Below are 16014 nucleotides of genomic sequence, written 5' to 3'. Positions count from 1 at the left end.
GTTGTTGTTGTTACTATTTTTTGTTACAATGGACCTTTATTTTATTTATTTACATGTGGTGCTGAGAATCAAACCCAGTGCCTCACACGTGCTAGGCAAGTGTTTTCCCACTGAGCCACCGCCCCAGCCCCTAGTCACTCATTTTTCTATAGTGGGTTTCTGTCTAAGGATTGAAGGAGCCACTCTGGGTCCTTTAACAAGTCTCTGGTCTCTCGCTGACCTTGTTTGGTGCCATTAAGTGTCCAATTCCCCAATCCTAGCAACACTGAGGACATCACTGTGTAGTCTCATGCCAAGATGCAGAAGTCATTTGGAAAAATGGCTCAGGTTCATGGAAAAACAAACTCGGGGGTTATTTGCTGTAAGTATTTGGTCTGCCCTCATTTCCACCCCCAGCTGCACCCGAGAGAAAAGCTTCATTTCCAAAAGAACACTCAGGGACCTCCTTCCATTTAGCATGATGGTAACCCCAAGACATCTTTGAGTGTCTCTGACATCAGAACCAAGCAGCCTGTATGGGTTTATGGCCTCTCTCAATCTCCCAAGGGACCTGCCGACCACTCTGAAACAATTTTTCCATTTCATCCAGATGGGATTTCCAAGTCATAATTATTGGATAATTACCATCCAGACAGCTGTTTTGTGCCTGACATTAGGTTCAAGCATTTGGCAGTGAGGAATGGATGCACTTTTACAGATTTTGACATTTCTTAGCACTCTGTGGCCTGCTCAGAAGCCAGCTAGTTACCTAAGTGCCCAAAATAAGAAATATTTTTTAAAAAGTTAAAGTTTGGAAAATGAGCACTTCTTGTCCAATTAAGGTGATGAATGACTGTACACTGAGATTTAACAGAATAAAGAAGTCACCAGGCAGGCTCCAGGAAGCCAGGAAGAAACTCACATTTCTGAGCTAGGACTTAGAAATGTAAAATAAACCTTAAAAGTAAAGGAGGGAGGAGAATATCTTTCTCTTTCTGAACAAGAGTCTACCTGACTTATGAATCCCCAGAGGTAAAAAGAAGAGGTAACCAAAAATGTTCTCACTCAACCCTTTCTACCTAGATCATTCTTTCTCATATCAAGCATTAATTGCATGCCTGTTTTGTGCCAAAAAGCTATGATAAGCAAAGATGATAGGCCTGTGCTCCTGGAATAACAATCTATGAAAGGAACTAAGCAAGGATATAAGCAATTCTAAACAAAGTGTTTTTGTGCTCTCTCAGGACTTGTTGTTTGGGAGGTGGCAGTGTGTGCCAGGGGCCAAGGGAACCGAAACACTGATGAGAAATTGATACTTATTCTGAGAATCTGAGATTATCAGGGCAAGCAGGTAAAGAGAATTGAGAGGGCCTTTACCCAACAGAATAACAGCTCATAGAAGACCAAGATAGGATGAGGATAGTTGTTACCAGTTAGCTGTTGCTATCATAATGCTGTGTAACAAAAGTTCCCAATACTTGTTAGCATACATGCATTAGTTTATATTTCTCATTTATGCATTTGTAGATTGACAAGTGTTTGGCTGATCTTGGTTAGCTCCAAGCTTCAGATGGGTCTGCCCTATGTGTCTCTCATCCTCTTTAGACCAGTGCTTCCTGCATCACATTTTTCTCACGATAAAAGGGAAATGCACAAGAGGTCTCACCCAACTATAAAAACATATTTTGAACACATGCTAATAATCAGGTTTTCTTCTAATCTTCCATTGGCCAAAGTATATCACAAAGCCAATCTCAAAGTTAGAGCCAGTGAATAATTTTTCCCACCTTGAAGCTATAGAAAGTATACGAACATACCATCCTCTTACAGAGGAGAGAAAAGGAAATCAGTAAGTCACTCTGACTCAGTAAAGTAAGAGAACCGTGGAAGCAAAGCAACAGAGCACAGAAAAAGAAGAAGTGAGGTTTGGTGATTGATTTAGCATCAGCCCCTAAACATCTGTAAATGAGGAGGTGAGACATCTGTAAATGAGGAGGGTAGACATCTGTAAATGAGGAGGTGAATCAAGTGAGACAGGGGCCTGGTCATTCAGGGTTATGTTGGTTATTGTGAAAAGTTTGGATTTCAAACTTTTCAAATTTCATTGAGAATTTTATCTCACTTTACATTTTAAGATCATATTCGAAGCTCTTTGTAAGGGAATTAGAAGAAAGCAAGACTAGAAGAGAGGAAACAAGCAAGGAAACTGGAGACAAGAGATGTGGTGATGTGGGTTAAGGGTGTAGGAACAGAAATGGAGACACACATTTTCTAAAGGAAAAATTGATAATGTTTCCCAATGAATACATGAAGGGGATAAGAGAAAAACCAGAGGTAACTTCTGGTTCTTTGATTGAGCAACTAAGTGACTTGTGGTGCCATTGATGGGAATTAGTCAATGGAGGATAGGAAATGCATTTAAGAAGAAGAATCAGGGATTTCATTTAAGGTGAATCATGTTTGATGTGTTTGAATGCCATCCAGGTGGAGATGTTGAGTAGGAAGTGGAAAAAAATGTCTGAAGTTCTGAAAAGTCTCCTTTCCAAGTAAGAAAGGAGAGTCAACAGCACTATTCTGATTTTTAAAGGATAAAACCCATAAAGGAAGTAAATGCAGATAGAGAACTCAAAGCAATATCCTGATGTTGGATAGGGGGAAAAAACTCATCCAGCAAAGGAAACTGAAGATTGATCAACCAGAAAAGTGGAAAATTGGAAGAAAACAGGTCTATAGAGAACTGGGAGAAAACGGGTCAGGCCTTTTCCAAGGTTCTTCTAGAGCCAGCTCTGCCAGGAAGCCATCACCTCCTTGAAGAAAGTCTATCCCCCACTAAACGTAATATTCCCATCATAGTATGGGGCTATACCCTCTGACGAGTCTCCCCTTAACTGTCCAGCCGAGGACAGGAGCAGTGTCCACTCAACTAGTGCTCCCATTTCCTAGCTGAGAGCCCCCGAGGAATGGATGAGTGAACCAATCCTTTTGTGATATTTCCCTGTTTTTCCTTCTCACCTTCTCATCACAGATTCCCCAGTCAATGTTCTCAATACTTAGAACCTGATTCTATCTGCTAGAACCAGTTTTCCTTCTCCTGAAAATCCCTGCCCCAACCCAGGGACAACCAGGCACTGGAGTCCAGAAGCTCGATTGTGTGGAACCCTTTCTAACCCAGCTTCGGGGAGACCATGTTGATTGTTTGAAACTGGCCATGATGGGAGGGTTTCTATCACAGAAAGTAGCCTAGTGACAGAATGTCACTGCTGGGCCCAGCTACTGACTGTTCCAGCAGAACCTAGAAAGACAAATGGAGATTGTTTGGTGATATCTTGACGAATGAGACCTCTTGAGGATGTTCTGAGAGAGCTCCTGGCACCTACAGTAAGACCACCCGATCCCTTGTCTTAACTCTTGGGTTCCAGGTGGGGAAAGGAAGGACTGTGACCGATCCTGCAATGGAAGAGCTGACGGAAAAGTGATTCAGTCTTGTGAATCCCAGAAACTGTTCAATCCTGAGACAAGGATTCAGGGTGAGGAGTTCATTCAGAAAGGACAGAAAATTCCAATGTGAGCATAGGAAAGTGAGATGGGAGAAAGTGGCAGCCAATAGCAGGCATATCACCATGGGCAACTGGAGCTGAATCCCCCAGAGGGAGCTCTAGGAAAAGATATACACCCCACACCCCGTCTCTGAATGATCCCACCTGGAGGGGTCAAAAAGGTACACGTTCATCTTTACTAATCTATACCTGCTTCTCAGAGTCCTTGGCAGAGAGGATTTTCTAAAATTCATTGCTGGGTGCTTCCAGGGTTTAGGACAAAGCCCTGAGGCACGGATGAGGATCCTGGAGGTTGGCAGACTGCTGGCACACCTAATAGTAAACACTGGGAGTAGGGGGTAGGGATGGTGCAGGGGTTTGAATGTATCCCTCCAAATTTTATGTGTTAGAAACTTAACCCTCAAAGTCGGATGTTAATGGTGTTTGAAAGTGACACTTGGAGGAGCAAATTAGGATTAGAAAAGGTGGTGAGGGTGGAGACTCCATGCTGGCATTAGTAGCTTTAGAAAAAGTGAGAGACTCAAGTTCTTCATGCAGTGCCCTCTGCCATGTTAAGATGCAGCAAAGAGACCCTCACCAGATGCCAAACAGATGCCACCACCATGGTCTTTGACTTTCTAGCCTCTAGAACCATAAACCAAATAAACTTCTATTCTTTACAAATCACCTGGTCTCAGGTATTTTGTCATAGTTACAGAAAATGAACTAAGACAGATGGGATATCAATTGCATCTGCTGCAGTGGCTTCTGTAGTCCTTACAATTCATTCAGGACTCTTACAAAATAGGAAAAGTCCAGATTTCACTGCTGAAACCTGGCTTTTCTCCCATACCTGGCAGAGGGTACAATGAAGAGTCCAGGATTTGTAGACTGCACTCTAAGCCTAAGCACAGACTTGACCTTTCACAAACTTTGTAGCATTGACTAAGTGCTTTAATCTCTCTGAGCCTTAGTTGTCTCATCCTCAAATGGGGAGAACAAAACCTTCCTACTTACTTCATAGAGTTGTCCCTAGAAGTAAGTATACATTGCATTTATGAGAACATTGAAAAGGAAAGGACTTAAGAAGGCCAGCCATCACTAATTTGCTTCTTTTCTGTGGGCTTGTTCACTTCCTTACCTCATTTATTGTTCAGGGAAAGAGATTCCTACCCAATGATACTATACAATGTCAAGCCAAGGTTAGCAACTTATATTTAGAAACTGTACCCAAGCAAGTGTTAACACTGACCAAATAAGAAAATGCAAAGCAACATGTGTTCCAAATTATAAATAAATTAGAAAAAATCCAGGGGCTTCTTTTTTTTTCCAAAAGAATTCATTGGTTGGGTGGAGCTGACCTCAGACCATAGAAAGATCTTAAGTTGTTGTATAGAGGAATCAGAATTTCTAAGGCTGGGGGTTTGGGATTCCCTAAGTGAAGTAGGGTTCAAGAACTGTTTTATGAGCAGCAAGAATGCATGACACTCGGTGTGAATGGGTCTCTGTGTGTGCATCTGTTCCAAAAACTACACATGCGTTGTGGGCTACATTCCTATTGACTTTGGAAGTAGCCAGAGTTCTGTTTCCTCTGCAAGGACTGCCCAGAGGGAATTGGAAAAATGAAAATGCATATTTCTGAAGGCAAGACATAAAAACAATGTTATATGTCAGGACTGAACATCCTGAGACGCGCCTTGCATGCTCTCCAATCAGCATTGCCATGAAATTTTTATGCATTTGCATTTACTGTGCCTTGAATCTATCGGGCAGGGAGCAGGGAAATAATTGAGCTTGACACTGTGCAGAACTGGAGTTCAAAGGCTTTTTTCCCAAGGTAATCCAGAAATGAGAAGGGTTTTGTGCTGTTGTCGGGCCTACCATGTCCCCAAGGAAGCATGCCCGGGGGATGGAAATGTTTCATATTTTTGTTGAGGTATGCATTACATAAATACACACATTTGTCAAAACTCATTCAATTATAAGTACACTTGAAATCTGTATGTTTAACTGTATGCAAGTTAGGCTTCAATTAAAAAATATCTGGTGCTTTCTTACAAAGACCAGTTTAAAGCCCACCCTCACCATGGTCTGCCTCTACGCTGAAATCTCCACTCTTGCCCCTTGCCCCCAGTCTCATTGCTGCCCAACATGTACATGCACACACATGTTCAGTATCACTGGAAGATGTTCATCTAAACACACAGTGTGAGGAGTTGGGGAAAATTAGATGCTAGGATGAGGAAAAATTCAGATCTGGGCATCTGCTCTCAGGGCATTTGGACAGCTGAAGAGATAAGAATGTGCCCCGGGCACAGGCAGGAGGAGATCTGCACCAGATGTGCAATAGAGACCTTGAAAGTGACCTATGGACTTGGGGCAGGATGGGCAGAGTAAAAGTGGGAAGAAGGGGAGTAGGCAACCTACTCGGACTGAAGCTCCCATATGGGGGCAAGAGTGTGGGAAAGGTGAATTACTCCACTTGGTAAGTGCCATACTCAGCCTCAGAGAACAGCGATAGGACAGGAGAGAGTGTTATGAGGTCCTTAGCAGAGTCTTTAACTACATTTTTTTCATCTTTACCAATAGCCATGGTATTGATGAGAAGGAACCATCATAGGCCTCTTTTCATATTGTTTTTGCATTATAAAAGCGACACCTGTTAAAACACAAAACTGGAAGCAGCTCAGATGTCCATCAACAGGAGAATAATTGAACAAGCCATGGTATATTTACACTGTTACTGAATAAAAATAGATGAGCTATTGATGCAGTGAAAACCAGGAAGGAATCTTAAAAATTGTGCCGAATGCTCATGAAAAAAAAACTCGCACTCTAGGTTTCCATGTGTAAGGAGCTCCAGGACAGACCCAACCAACCTGTGGTAGAGAAGTAGGGACTGCCTTTGGGTGAGACTGACAGAGGCCAACAAGAGAACTTACTGGCGTCAGAAACACTCTTTGTCATGGTGGGAATTTTAGTTACATGAATATATGCAATTTTTAGAATCCATTCAGTGGTGAAGTTATGATCTGTAAATTTCACTATATGAAGATATATGAACTCCACTTAATAAGAAGCAGGCAGGAGTGTTCAGGGATCAAGTGTACTTGTGTCTGCAGCTTACCTTGAAGTTTATTAAAAAAAAAATCACATGATATAATTATTTCAACTTTTCTGAATGCTTGAACATTTTTGGAATAATATATTGGATTTTTAAAAACTCTCTACATGCTCATAAGAAATTAAGTGAAGGGAGACAGGACTCTGGGTAGAGATCATATTGCTTCTGGTGTATTATCAAGGAAGTGTCCCCCAGGATCTCTGCTTCCAACCTCTCTCTCTGACCAGTCCCAACTGCCCCACTGTAAGCCATTGACATGATCCCTCAAGGTCATCCATTATTTATTCATCAATTGTGTATGAAGCACATGGTCTGTGGAGGGTAAAGCCAGATCTAATCCTGCATTTGTAGCTTCCAGTTAAGACATTGATCTGGGAGCTATAGGTGATGAGTTTATAGGAGATGCCAGGAGTGCTGGGGAAATGGGCCCAGGCAGCTTGCCAAGTGGTAGGGAATACAGGCCCACACTTATTGAGGATGTGTTAGATAGACTCCATGGTCTGTTCAAGAGCTTCACTGTGTTCATTAATTCAGTTAATCCTTACAAACATCCTTAAAGTAAGAACAGTCTTATCCCCGGTTTACACACCAGAAATCTGAGACCTGGGGAAAGTTAAGTGATCTGCTCTCGATTGTATAGCAAATGAGGAACTGAGCAGGGATTCAAAACCCAGGAAGCTGTGTCTGAATCCTGTGCCCTAAACCAGGGGTTGGCATTCTTTTTCTGTAAAGGACCAGAGAGGAAGTATTTTAAGCTTTGTTGGCCGAATAGTCTTCCAAAACTACTCATCTTCAATACTGTAGAATGAAAAAAGTCACAGACGACACATACATGAACAAGTTACCTCCAATAAAACTTAATTTACAAAAACTAGTGATGAGCCAGATTTGGTCCAAGGATCATAGTTTGTCAAACCCTGTCCCAAACCTCCCATAGCCTCCAGTGGCTGAGAGATGTTCAAGTTAAACCAAATGGTAAATGAGGGAACCCTAATTCCTGACTACAAAGTTTGTGTGGCAGTGTGGGAACAGACAAGAGGAATAAATACAAGCTCTAAGAGGTCAGGTCGCTAATTAACAATGAAAACAACAACAACAAAAATAGACACCACCTGGGTGCATGGAGCAGTCTACTAACAAAGGAAGACTACAGGAGTGGGGGAGGGAGTGAGAATGTGGAAAACACTCAGAAACCTCAACAAAGAATTGTCTTTCCTCTCTGGAGCCAGATTTAGAATTTCAACAACAAGTTCTTTGACACTGTATGTGAGTATAAGAAGACTAAAGTTCAAAAGCTTTGATTTAACATGATTCATTTTGAAAATGCTTAGCTAGAGAGAATTTTCCTGCTTGAATCATTACTCTCACTGGCCCTTGGTTTCTTAAGGGCAAGAAATCACTTTAGTCAATTCTTGTTGCTGACAAGGGAATCAACCCCAGAGCTCAGAGGGCAAGCTGGCCTGGGAATACACTCTCTCCTGTTCTAGGAAAAATCCAAGTAGTATTGAAAATTAAGAGCTCAAAGGATTTCTGAGTATTTATTCACAGTTTCTGAATGTTTATGCACCACCCGTGGACCAGAAGGCGTAGGGCAGCTCCAGCCGGAAGTTCCTGCCTCTGCTTTGGGAGAGTTTTTAGGGGACATCATGATGCTCCAACATTGGGCCCACCTCTCTCCTCTAACATCAGCCAGGGTTCATGTACATGTGGGATCACAAGAGAATCCGTGTGGAGAGTATATTTGGGGAAGAGAATCTTTTTCAATACAATGCACTGGTGATATACTCCTGGATATTGACTTCTCTGTACCAACCCACCTGATATAAGGAGGAAACTATGCCCACAACCAGGGTGAAGTCTACAAGAAGTTAAGCTGACAGCCAGACTGGGATGAAGTCAATCTCTCATTTTCCATACTCAGTTAACCAGATCAACCCATTGCTTTCATGCCACAGAAATATGACTTGAAGGCATTTGGTGATTGTGAACCACTTCCCAGCTGGGTTTCAAGCAAGTAGTGGACTTACAGAGACTGTCGAGTTGCCGTGGAAAGAGGCATTCCCTCTGTGACACAGCATTGCTTACTTAGGGTTGACGGTCCTATCTCCAAAAGATGAACCCAACATTCCTACCTTTGGGAACACATACATATTCCTAAACATATTCCCGATGGTGAACTGTTAAAATCAGGACATGACAGACCTTGAACCTTGTTAGAAGGCCAAAACTATTCCAACTCATACTCACTACTTAGTTCTCTAAAGAAAACAAGAGACAAATCAATCAGTCTCATTCTTCCTTTTTATGAACCAGTTGAGCTTTTCACTCCTTCAGGACCATATGCATTGTTGAGGGGGCTGTAGCCTTCAAACCTGAAGACATGGAAGAGATTCTAAAAGCACTTGTAAAAGTGAATGTCAAAGTTCCATCCCCAAGAATCCTTCAGAGATCAAAAGAAGTGGATTTAGGTTTTCTACTTTCTGCAAATCAGTGGTTCATAAGCTTTCCCAGGCATCAGAATCACTTTGAAGGACTGTTAAAACACAGAAGGCTGAGCCCCACCCTCCCACCAGAACTTCTGACTCAGGCGGCCTGGGTAGGACTGAGATCATGCGTTTGAACAAATTTCCAAGAGATGCTTCTGCTATCCCAGGACCACCCTTTGAGAACCACTGCTCTCAGGCACCCCTTCTATTTCAGGGCAGACTCGGGACAGAAAACTTTGGAAGTAATTCTATGATTTTTGTGGGTCAAGATGGCCCCTCAATACTCTACTTTCTCCTTGCTTCTGGAATATTATCTTTCTCTGCCAAATTCCATAGCAACTAACCACACTCTTTAAATGAAATTTAAATTAATTTTTTAAAAAATTTAGGATCAAACATTTTGTTCTTTTACTGACCAGCTACATGTGCCTAATGGCTACCACTCTGGAAGCACAGATACTGTACATTCCCATCATTGTGGAAAGTTCTACTAAACAACATTATTCTGTAACAATTCAAAAAACTACTTCTCTATTCTAACTTTTTTCTCTTAATGTTGCTCCCTATAGCATGTCATTTACCTCTTCCCATCAAGTTAAGAAAAGAACACAAACAAATATATGCAGAAAAGATAAAAAAAAAAAAACCTATTTACATTCTCCTATCACCCATTTTTCATCATGTGATAAAATTCACCCTAAAAGTAGTATGAGTTGGAGAAAGCAATAGCTCTGTAGAGATTGCGTTGACAGAACGGTCTTGTGGACAACAAAAATCATACAACACATGATGGAGAATTTGAGTGGTCATTTGAATAGTCATGGGGCACCACTCTTGAAGGTAAGGACAGGACCATGCTGAGAGTGGACAAGAGAAGGATAAACCTGCATTTCTACAAAAGCGCACATCTCAAGTACAGGGCATGGCTGCCATGACTGACCTTTGATTTGCCATTCTTGAGGGGAAAGATTTGGATTCATGATTAGGTAATGCCTTTTTCAGGAGCCTAACTCAATTTAATCTTTTCTTACAGATTCGACTGAATAGCAGGGGGCTGATCTACTCTGTGGGGTTGCTCCTGGCTTCCGTCTTTGTTACGGTAGGTTTGCAAATCTCTTTCCATTCTTAAGTTCATGTATTCTTCCCTTCTTCCAGGTTCTTTGGAGACCAGATGGACTTGGCCTCTTGGTATATGGGAACAGTAGACCTCCAGATGTTCTGTCCCCTGGCTATTTCTTCTGGAAGTGGATTCTAGCAATCCACTAGAATGACTCTTTTTTTTTCCTGAAAGGAGCCAGCCCTCCTCTCAGAAGAATGGCCCTGCCCAAAATATTTTACCAAAAGCAAAGAGGAGTTCCCAGTTTTTCTATAAGATTGTCATCAAAGGAGTTCACAGTTTTTCTATAAGATTGTCATCAAAGGGTAGATTGCAATTAATTTATTGTTCTGGGTTACAAAACTGTTCCATAAATCCATGGGTTTGGCTAATACTCAGGAACTAAGAATATCTTTTATTGACAATGTGCTTTTATATTTTTCCACTATCTTGGCCATTACAGTCTTCTGTGTACTTGAATATTTCCAAATCTACTAACATGTTTGGTAGGAACAAATTGACGCCAACACATGAACTGACCCACATGAACTACCCATTAGCATACATGTATACTGTTGAATTTTCACTTTTACAAACACTGAAATGCAATAAGTTTTTTTCCTTAATGTTTCAAGAAAATATTGACTGAATTTCACTTGGCATGTTGTTAATGGACATATGCCAGAGAGTGGGAATTCATAAGGGTAGGCAGGAAGTAAGAAAGGTAATTCAGGACATGAATCTAATGGTAAAATATTACCAAAGCAAATACTGCCTTACTATTATGTCAAAAATGAAAGTTTACATAATTGATCTTTTCATAGTTTAGAAGGTTCCTCAGATCTAGTATGACTTGGAGTTCTGATATTTAAAATAACCATACACTGTGCTTAATGCTTTGCATATACTTTCCCATTTGGAGCTCCCATGAAGTAATCACTAATATCAGCCCCATTATACAGATTTTTTGGATGAGGCCTAAGAAGTTAATTGACTTGTCTTTACTGACTCTGAGTGAATTGTGGAGCATGCCAGCTGATGTTTGAGTGCATGTTTGTAGACCCTGAGCTTCTCTTTAGGATGTGCTATAGTTGTACATGCTACAGGATCCTGAGCTAGCAACCACCTGTGTGGTCAAAATGAGGTTATTGAAAGAAGAAATGGGTTTGAGAAGAAAGAACAATTTTCAAATGCCTATTTTGACCTCCAAGAAGAAAGGTCAAGAAAACCACTGGAAATATGAGTCTGAGTTCAGCAAAAATTCCAAGCTGGAGAAACCAGAATGTAGATGTAGCTGTAGACAGAAGCCCTGCTATTTGATAAGCTCCCTAAGAGAGTGAGTGTAGATAGAAAAGAGGCCCAAGGTCTAAGTCTTGGTGTTCTCCAACGCTTCAAGGTCAAAAAGATGAAGATGAGACATGTAAAGAAACAAAGAAGGAGCAGTTGTAGAGGTTGGAAGGAAACCAGCAGAATGTGTCATCCTGGAAGCCAAATGGATAAGGAGTTTCAAAGTGGGGGGAGTGATCAACTGTGTCCAGTGAGCCCTGAGCCCAGCCATTAGCGTTAGAATTGCAAAGCCATGGATGTTCTTGATGAGGGTGGTTTTGTGGCATGATGGGCAGAGGGTTAGTGGAATAAGCTAAGAGAAAATGGGAGAAGAAGTAGGAGACAGCTGGTATTTGCAACTCTTTCAGATAATCTGTGAGATAAATTGTAAAGGACAGAGGAATGGGAATTTTTTAAGTGTTGCTTTTTTAATAGGAGAGAGAGAGAACAGCATCTTTGTATGTCAATTGGCATAATCCGGGGGTGAGATATGGAAATGTAGATAAAAGAGAGGGGAGTTGTTGAAACCACATTCTTAAGCAGTATGAGATCTGGTGCCCACATGGAGTTGGCCATGGAGAGTAGGTCTCCACTAATGGGAGAGAGGTGGGGAGGCCTGTGTGTGATGAGAGTCCATGAAATGGAAATGAGGGTGAAAAGAGAGCATTGAAGGCTTCAGGAGAGAGCAAAGGTGAAAAAATAAATCAACCAGGGAGTAGGGAAGGACAGGATGCTTGCTTTGAAGCATTAATGAACCACCTAAGGTTAGTGTTCTCAAATTTAAAGTGAGGCCATTCAAAATAACTGGGCATTGTCCCCCAGCCCTGTGTGGATGGAGCATGGCTTAGATGAAAACATGGCTTGAACCAAAGGGCTTTGGCTTAGCTAAGCAAGGGCAGAGAGGCCAGGAATCCAGATGGATGCTCTGAAGTGATTCTAGCAATTGCCAGTAGAATAAAAGCAGGGTAAGGAGGGGAGGGAAGGATCAAGATAGGCAAAGCTCAGTGAAATTATGATGGTAACAATAGGTCGTGGGGGGCTTGCAGAGTTGTGGGAGTTGGGGTACCACATGGAAACAACCTGGAGAGGAAATTGCAGTCAATATAGCACAGATGTTTCTGCTCTTGTAATATAGCAAGGTCGAGGCCACAGCCTGGTACAGTAGAACTTTCTCAAATGAAATGGCCTGGACCTGTTCTGGATAGTAGTTTCTGATTCTATGTGAATATTGAGCACTGGAACCAACTAAGGAGTTGCATTTTTATCTCACTTCACTTAATTTTAAATGTGGGTAGCCCCATGGTGTGGTGGTGGTGACTGGCTGTTCAAGACAGAGGTCAAAGACTTGAGAGAAAGGCCAAAACAGAGAAAAATGGTTGTGTGACCGTGAGCTGAGACATAGAACTCCTACAAATGGAGTGCCCAGGGTTGCATGGTCGACTGCAACCAAGGAGGGACAGGGAGTCATCGAAGACTTGAGATTCCAAGCTAAGTGGTTTGAGGAAGGAGAGGAGGAAAGTGGTTTGGAAGCAGCAATAAAGGCCACGGTGACAATGTCCTCACCTCCAGGAGCAGCAACGAGAGGAGATTTGTGCACATCAGAGGACTTGCTGGGCAATGCCACCCTGAGAGGCCTGCAGGGACGGTGTTCCCTAGCACAAGCCAAGGCCTGTTTGGACAGGACAGTGGAGGGCCACACAGGAGATGCTACACAAGTGCCCTACCGCCAAACTATATCCTTACCTATAGCTCTTTTTGTTTGTTTGTTTTTCTTCTTTGTTCTGTGTGAGGGGCGGGGAGCGGGTACTAGGAATTGAACCCAAGAGAACTTGACCACTGAGCAACATCCCCAGCCCTTTTTGTTTCAAGACAGAGTCTTGCTAAGTTGCCCAGGCTGGCCTCAAACTGGTGATCTTCCTGCCTTAACCTCTTGAGTAGCCGGGATTACAGGTGTGCACCACCATGCCCTGGTTACACTGTCCATCCCCACTGCCCCAACTGGTCTGTATTTCTTCTTTTCTTGATTCTGACATTCCTATCCCCCACCATCTAAAGGGATAGACTTTGCAGGCTCAGAGAGACTCAGCGCCCTATCCATAACCCTTCCCAGTGTCCTCTGACCCATTCTTTCTGTTGCAGGTGTTTGGGGTTCACCTGAACAAGTGGCAGCTGGACAAGAAGCTGGGGTGCGGCTGTCTCTTCCTCTATGGCGTGTTCCTGTGCTTCTCCATCATGACGGAGTTCAACGTGTTCACCTTCGTGAACTTACCCATGTGCGGGGACCACTGATCCTCTGGCCACCTACAGAGGCCCAGATCCTTCTTTTCTGTGCAATACGAGACCTGGCCGCATCCCCCAAGTCATGCGGGCCCTCAAGGGCCGCGGCGTCCGTCTCTCCTGTGCTGTCCACAGGCCTCCATTCCTGTCCTGGTGGCCCAGGCTCTCCCCGCCACCTCCTTCACTCCCCCACCTCCTTGCTCCTTCGTCCCACCTGGCCCCTCTCACCTGCCAACTGGCCCCTCCCTGCCTCTTCCATCTGAAGACATCTACCATCCACGTGAATTTTCAAGCTCCATTTTTGAACCGTGACTGAGATTCTAGAACAAAACTGGCTGCTAACTGGCCCAAGCCAGGCACAACTTATTTACAATCCCTCTTCCTTTTTTAAGTTATTTGATGGAAGACTACCCTAATTTATGACCTAAGACTGTTGAAGAAATAGAGGAGAGGGTCCATTGATGACGAGGAATGTCTGGGATTGTGTTTTGTTTGGAGGTAATTCCTAGGTTACTGGGCTTGAGGGGTTGTTTTATTTTGGGGGTGGCTCCCCCTTTGATTACTTTTCTTCCAGAGATGGAGGACATCCCTTGCGTCTTCTTTCACTGGGCCTGGATAGTCGATGATCCACAGGTTGTACTGCTGTGTCTTCTGGGAGTGAATCCCAGGCACAATGAAGTATGCATGGATTTAGTGCTTAGTCGAGGAACGGCTGGGTAAGGCCACAGAGAACAGATGTATGACATTTTCTGCCCAAGGATGCTTCGCTAAGTCCTGTGGGCTTCACCTGGGGGCTGGGGGTGCAAGGTGTTGGAGGAAGAAAACTGCTTCCCACATGTTCACTGAGACCATCTATTTCTCACTAGGTTCTTTCTAGTTTTACAAGCAATAGTTCTAGCCTGCCTGAGGCCTTTGACACAGGGGCCCTGGTTACACTGTCCATCCGCAAGGCACCAGGCAGTCAACGACAGAAGCGTCCCCAACATGTGAGTCCTTGAGATGTGCTCTTGTTGCTGGGTTATTTGGGGTGACAGGGAATGACACAGAGGCCACCACTGCTTTCCATGCAGGAGTTACAGACACTGGTTTCTTGGAAAATGGAGAGAAGCGCATTTTGCACAGACCTCGTCAATGAAGTCCCAATTTGCCACTTGGTATCGAGTACACTGGACCCTGACGGCTGGCTCTTGGGCAAACGTCCTTTCTCACGGAATGCCACCGCCAAGTTGGCCTGGCTCCACCCCTCCCATCCTGGAGGGATGGCCAGGGAAGGAGAAAGCAGAGAGACCTGACACCTTGGAAACCACAGAATGTGTTAAGCGCAGACTCGCTCAAGGGCATAAGTTATTGTGAACGTTTCTTTGCCAATCACTGCTCAACAGCCCTGCTAGATTTTGTATGATGCTGAATTATTATGCAGACCAATTCCACCAAGTTGAGACACACCCATGCTTGTTACACTAGTATTTATTGAAACTGTGGATTCTTGCCCGTGCTGTCCCTTGTATTTACTTTAAGCACTGATCACTTATTATTCATTCGGTATGGTTTTCCCAGTTCCTTGTACACATTCTGGTATGAATTGTAAAAAATAACCTGCTACAAATTGGTTGATTGTTTCTGTCTGCGGTGCAAACCCAGGGCAGCCCTAGCTGCGGGCACACCTGCCCAACTGAGGAACAGGAGGGGGAAATCACTCATTTGGGCTCTCAGAGCTAAGACACACTTATTGATTCTGTTGCACATTTTGCACTGGTTTATGGCGATTGTTTTCTTGGACGGATAGTGTAAAATAAACTTCTCTGTTCTGTATCCTTCCTCAAGCAAAGCGCATTCCTTTCTCCTCTGGAATGTTGTCCCTTTTCTGATGAGGAGAACGCACCGCACGGAAAGCAAAATGATGGCAATCATTGCATGGCCAGGGATTTGCACTTCTGCTGATCCTGAGTTGGTATATTTTGGGTTTAGAAGGTGGCTATATGTCTGTCAGATTGCAAGAATAAAGTGGCAAGTCATGCATCCTCTCTAAATACTGAAGGAAGTTTGGACCTGGGGCCCTGTCATCAAATTCCAGAACTCTACCTGTCATAGAATCCATGTGACATTATGTTAGGAATCCCTCCTTCAGGTGGACAGGAGAAGGAGAGCTTCACAGTCCTGAAGTTGGTGCTTGGCTGTGGTCAAGTTCCC

The 16014-nt window shown here is 43.3% G+C and overlaps 1 protein-coding gene across 1 annotated transcript in view; it reads left to right on the top strand.

The window, feature by feature from the left end:
- Slc24a3 (solute carrier family 24 member 3) overlaps window positions 1-15636 on the top strand; it is a 518418-nt gene extending 502782 nt beyond the window's left edge. Inside the window, exons 16-17 of the mRNA XM_076851476.2 lie at window positions 10159-10224; window positions 13687-15636. Coding sequence (XP_076707591.1) covers window positions 10159-10224; window positions 13687-13836 — 216 coding nt within the window. The 3' untranslated portion in view covers window positions 13837-15636. The remainder of the gene's footprint in view (window positions 1-10158; window positions 10225-13686) is intronic.
- Window positions 15637-16014: the final 378 nt, after the last annotated feature.

Source organism: Callospermophilus lateralis, chromosome 3, assembly GCF_048772815.1.
Source record: "Callospermophilus lateralis isolate mCalLat2 chromosome 3, mCalLat2.hap1, whole genome shotgun sequence".
Taxonomy (NCBI): Eukaryota; Metazoa; Chordata; class Mammalia; order Rodentia; family Sciuridae; genus Callospermophilus; species Callospermophilus lateralis.
The sequence above is the reverse complement of the archived record's forward strand: the minus strand, read 5'-3'. Positions and strand labels throughout refer to the sequence as shown.